Source organism: Petaurus breviceps, unplaced genomic scaffold (genome assembly GCF_028583685.1).
Source record: "Petaurus breviceps papuanus isolate PSGF00001 unplaced genomic scaffold, PetGlider_PUasm1.0 379, whole genome shotgun sequence".
Lineage (NCBI taxonomy): Eukaryota > Metazoa > Chordata > Mammalia > Diprotodontia > Petauridae > Petaurus > Petaurus breviceps.
This window is the reverse complement of record NW_027186303.1, coordinates 113,782-118,438: the sequence shown is the minus strand read 5'-3', so window position 1 is coordinate 118,438 and position 4,657 is coordinate 113,782. Positions and strand designations below refer to the sequence as shown.

Here is a 4,657-nt window from a genome sequence, read left to right as displayed (position 1 = left end):
GTGGGACTGTGCGGACTAATTGAATTTTCAGATTCCTTCCAGCTCTGTGTCTGGGATTAGACATTTTAAATATGAAAGGAACAGAGGCCCAGAAAGTTGAAATGATTTGTCCAAGGTGGCACAGAAATACCAAATGAAGGTTTCTGTTTGGAAGTCAAGGAAGTGTTGGCCTGCAGTTAGGAAGACATCCTCCTGAGTTCAAATCTAGCCTCAGACATTTACTAACTGTGTGACCCTGGGCAAGTCACTTCACTCTGCCTCAGTGTCCTCATCTGTAAAATGAGCTGGAGAAGGAAATGACAAAACCACTCTAGTGTCTCTGCCAAGAAAACCCTGAATGGAGGTCACAAACAGTGGAACATGACCAGAAAATGACTGAACTACAACAAGCACATTCACTGACTCATGTTGCTGAGATCTTTGGTGTCAGCTTAGCCTGTCATCACAACGGGACTTTGTTATACTCCCTCCACTTTAAGGGGAAGTTATTGTAAGCACCGTGAATGCTCATTGACTTGGAGAGAAACCTGGAACTGAAGTCGAGGGCCTGGTTTTGAGCCTCAGCTCTGCTAGTGGAAATTCTCTTTGCTAGAATGGAGGAAAAGGACGGCTTCTAAGGTCGTGTTCGATGATGCTTTCTGTAAGGACTGTTTAAACCAGAGAGGAGTTCACAGCAGGTCCCATGTCTTCCTCCTGGGCTGCTTCATGGACCAGGTTGGAAGATGTTATCTCCCAATTCTTCCACTTACTACTGATGTGAATTTGAGTGACTTTTAAAAATGTCTCTGTGACTTAGTTTCCCCTCCTGTCAAACAAGATGGCCCTTCAGGTCCCTTCTGGCCCTAAATCCATGGCTTAGAAATGGAAAGATCATCCTGAGAGGTTGCTCAGGGTTGAACAAGCAGAAATAAAGAAAGGACTCAGGATTCTCAGCCATGATTTTTCACTAGGAAGCCAGTACCCCTTTATGGTACATAGAGTTGCCTCCTGCAGGGGGATGGGTAGCTCTGGGAGGGAGGCGGAGGAAGGGGTGGGAAGGTGGAGGAAGGGGTGGGAAGGAGGAGAGGCTGTGATAGGGTAGATGTGGGAAGAGGGAGGATGGGATAAAGGCAGAAATGGGAGTGGGGGAAGGAGAAACAAAGATGAGAAGAGGGGGAGAGGCTGGGGCTCAGCCTCCTGCGTCAGGACAACGCCTACCCCTCCCACAGAGTTGAAATACCTTTGCCCTGGGCTGTCCCAAGAAAAGCTGGTCTCCTCTGGCCCCAGATCCCAGAAGCTCTTGACTTTGCCAGAGAGCCTGCCTTGGAGGGGAGCAATCATGTCCATTGGCTCTGTGGGCTGCCTCGGGTTTGACAGGAGAAGCTCCCAGGTGAGAAGAACTCTGGGACACGCAGGGGATCCTCCCCCATTTACTCCCACCACTCCCAGGCCGATTTTTCTATCCCATGTGGAAGAATTGAGACAGATCACTCAGTAGAGGGAGAAATTGTTTCCAGATTAGATCCTTCCAAAAGGAAGGTGAATTTAATTTGGAAGAGTTTGGAGGATTGAATCAGGGAAAGTTTTCTGAAGATGGTAACATCTGAAATGGGCTTAAGAAGGATCTACATTCAACAGTTTTGGGGTAGGGTTAGAAAGGACGAGGGTATTCCAGACAGAGGGAATATTGTGAGCAAAAGCTTGGAGGTGGGAAATTACAGAGGGTCAGGGAAATTGGCCAATTAGTTGGCAATAATAAATGCATGGAGCATAGTATGAAATTAGCCTGGAAAAGTAGGGTTGTACCCGATTATTAAGAGTCTTGAATGCCTAGCAATTGGAAGCCACTGAAAAATTTTGAGCAGAAGAATAACATGACAAGATCTTTGCAGAAAGAGCAACCCTGAAAGCAATGTGAAGGATGATTCGGAAGCAGGAAGGCAGTTTGTGTAGGGGATAAATGTTGTGGAAGGTTAATTTATGGGAATTTATAATGTCAAAGACATGAGAGGTGAGGAAGAGGGAAGAATTAAAGGTAATACTGAAGTTTTTTTTTTTATTAACATGAGGCCCTAATGGTGTTTCTACTGACAGAAATAGGGAGTTCAGAAGGAGGATGTATTTAGAGTAAAGTTGGAGACTCGACTTTGAAGATGCTTGAAGTGAGGGAGGCTGTGTGGGTATTCACAGGGGGACAGAGCCAGTTGGTAGCTGGAGATATGGGCCTCGAGCAAAGGAACGGTGTGGTACAAGAAATGGCACAAGAAGTGACCTTGAGTTCAAATTTTGCCCCTGTTCTTTACTCCTGAGTCACCTGGGGCATGGGTCTCAATTTCCTTATTTGTACATGGTCCCTTCCAGTTCTAAAATTTGAATCCTTTGAAAACTATATTATTGGCACATCCTTCCAAGAGGTTTTCCACTGTTCCAAGTTAGACCCTGTGTAAAATAGACCTTTATTTTCAATGTGGAATGAATGTTTTCCTGATAGTCAGCAATAATATTCATGGACTGGTGCATTGGCTACTGTATATTCTGCCTGACCTTCGTTCCTCTAAGCCGATAGAACAGGGCTCCATCTTGTAGGATGACCATGGTGCTGCCATCAAACCAGTCTTCCTAAAGCACATGTCTGATGATGTCACTTTCCTGCTCAAGAAACTTCCATGACTCCCTTTTGCCTCTAGGGTAAAATATAGACTCCTTTATTGGACACTTAAAGTCTTTCCCAGTCTCGCTCTAGGCTACCTTTCTAGGCTTTTGACCTGTTGCTCCCCCTTTAGACATTCGAGTCAAAATGGTCATCTTGATGTTCCCCCTATAGTATATTCCTTATCCTACTCCCTTATGGGCTTTTCTTCAGCTCAGCCCCTTCAGCTCTTGGAATCCCTAGAGCTTCATTCAAGACTCGGCCCAGATATTCCTTGCTATCTTATTCCTCTCTAGGGGTGATTGCCCTTCCACTTACAAATTACTTTTCATATATTTTGTATTTTTTTCCCCACAAAGCCTTGTTGTGCTACCTCATCATACCCTGGCCCTAGGCTTGAGGGTTGTTGCCATGGCACTCCCTTCCCAGTAGAGTGTAAGCTCCTTGAGGTCAGGAGCTGCTTTACTTCCTTCTTTGTACTCCCAGTCCCTATTGCAGTGCTTGGCATGCAGCAGTCACTTAATAAATTCTCATTGAAGATCCATACTGGGCACTGGGTGGGAAAGGGATCACCTGGAAGCTTAACCCCCTCCCCCCATTAACCAGTTCTGAGTCATGGAAGCAGGTAGGATGGAGAAGGGTCCCAGTTCAGGTGAGGGGTTCCTGAGCATTCTAGGGTAGGGAGACCCTGGACTAGTTACTGGGAAAGGAGGAGCAGAAGCCTGTAGCAGCAGCTGTGGGGGTATGTGGCTCAGACAATCAGACAGAACAGAGCATCTCTTCTGGCATCTGGTACAGCCTGCAGAGAAATAACTAAGGCAGGAAGCTCAGACCAAAGGGAAACCTCCAATTCTGCCACTTAAAACTACTAGAGCTTTCTAGCTGACTGAGAAGGGCAGAGTCCAACTGCATCTCCTCTTGATCAGAACCAAACCCAGGGCAGGAACTTGCAGAACTCAGACCAAGGGAAGCAAAAAGCCAACTCTACCCTGGATCAGACCACTTCCAGATCCCCAGGTGGCAGAGTGGATAGACTGCTGGATCTGGAGTCAGGAAGACTTGAGTTCAAATCTGGCTTCAGATGTGAGACCCTGGACAAGTCATTGGACCCTGTTTGCCTAGCTTTGCTCATCTGTAAGTGAGCTGGAGAAGGAAATGGCAAACCACTCCAGTGTCTTTGCCAAGAAAACCCCAGCTGGGGTCATGGCCATGACTGAAAAAAAATGAAAACTTAAAGGGATATTTGACTATGACCACTTAGATGAAATGAGCCTTGTCTAGTGCTCACTAATCAGCACAGAATGGTCCCAGAACAGGAGTTCAGCAGCCAAAAGGGTTAAGCCCCAGAGGGCATACTCTCCAGTAGAGGATGGTGACTGAGGCCCATCCTCTTCTCAACCCTCAGCAGGGTCAGCTCGGCCTTGAGACTTGGGGTTGAATCTGCTGCTTCCTATCTATATGACTTTAGTTGATCTCTCTGGGTCTCAGCTACTTAGCTATAAAACAAGGGACTGGACTAGAAGGTTGCTAAGTTCTCTAGACCTTCATCTAGGATTATTATTATCTTATGAAGAAAGGTCCTTCTTATTCCCATGTTAGCATTCTAACCTCAAAACAGTGCTTCCTCAGCTTGGTATAAATATTTGTTGTTGTTGTAATGATGATAGTGGTGGTGGTGATGATGATAAAGAACATGAGGATGGTGGTGATGATGACAGTGATGAAAAAGAAGGTAGTGGAGAAGGAGAAGAAAGGAGAAAGAAGAAGAAGAAGAAGAAGAAGAAGAAGAAGAACAACAACAACAACAACAACAACAACAACAACAAGAACAACAACAAGAAGAACAAGAAGAAGAGGAAGAGGAATAAAAAGAAGAAGAAGAAGAGGAAGAAGAAGGGGAAGAGGAAGAAGAAGAGGAAGAAGAAGGGGAACAGGAAGAAGAAGAGGAAGAGGAAGAAGGAGGAGAAGGAGAAGGAGGAGGAGAAGAAGAAGAAGAAGAAGAAGAAGAAGAAGAAGAAGAAGAAGAAG

The 4,657-nt window shown here is 45.6% G+C and overlaps 1 protein-coding gene across 1 annotated transcript in view; it reads left to right on the top strand.

The window, feature by feature from the left end:
- Positions 1-1,218: 1,218 nt before the first annotated feature.
- PAH (phenylalanine hydroxylase) overlaps positions 1,219-4,657 on the top strand; it is a 73,423-nt gene continuing 69,984 nt past the window's right edge. The window contains exon 1 of the mRNA XM_069099362.1: positions 1,219-1,369. Within this exon, the coding sequence (XP_068955463.1) occupies positions 1,319-1,369 (51 nt within the window). The 5' untranslated portion in view covers positions 1,219-1,318. The remainder of the gene's footprint in view (positions 1,370-4,657) is intronic.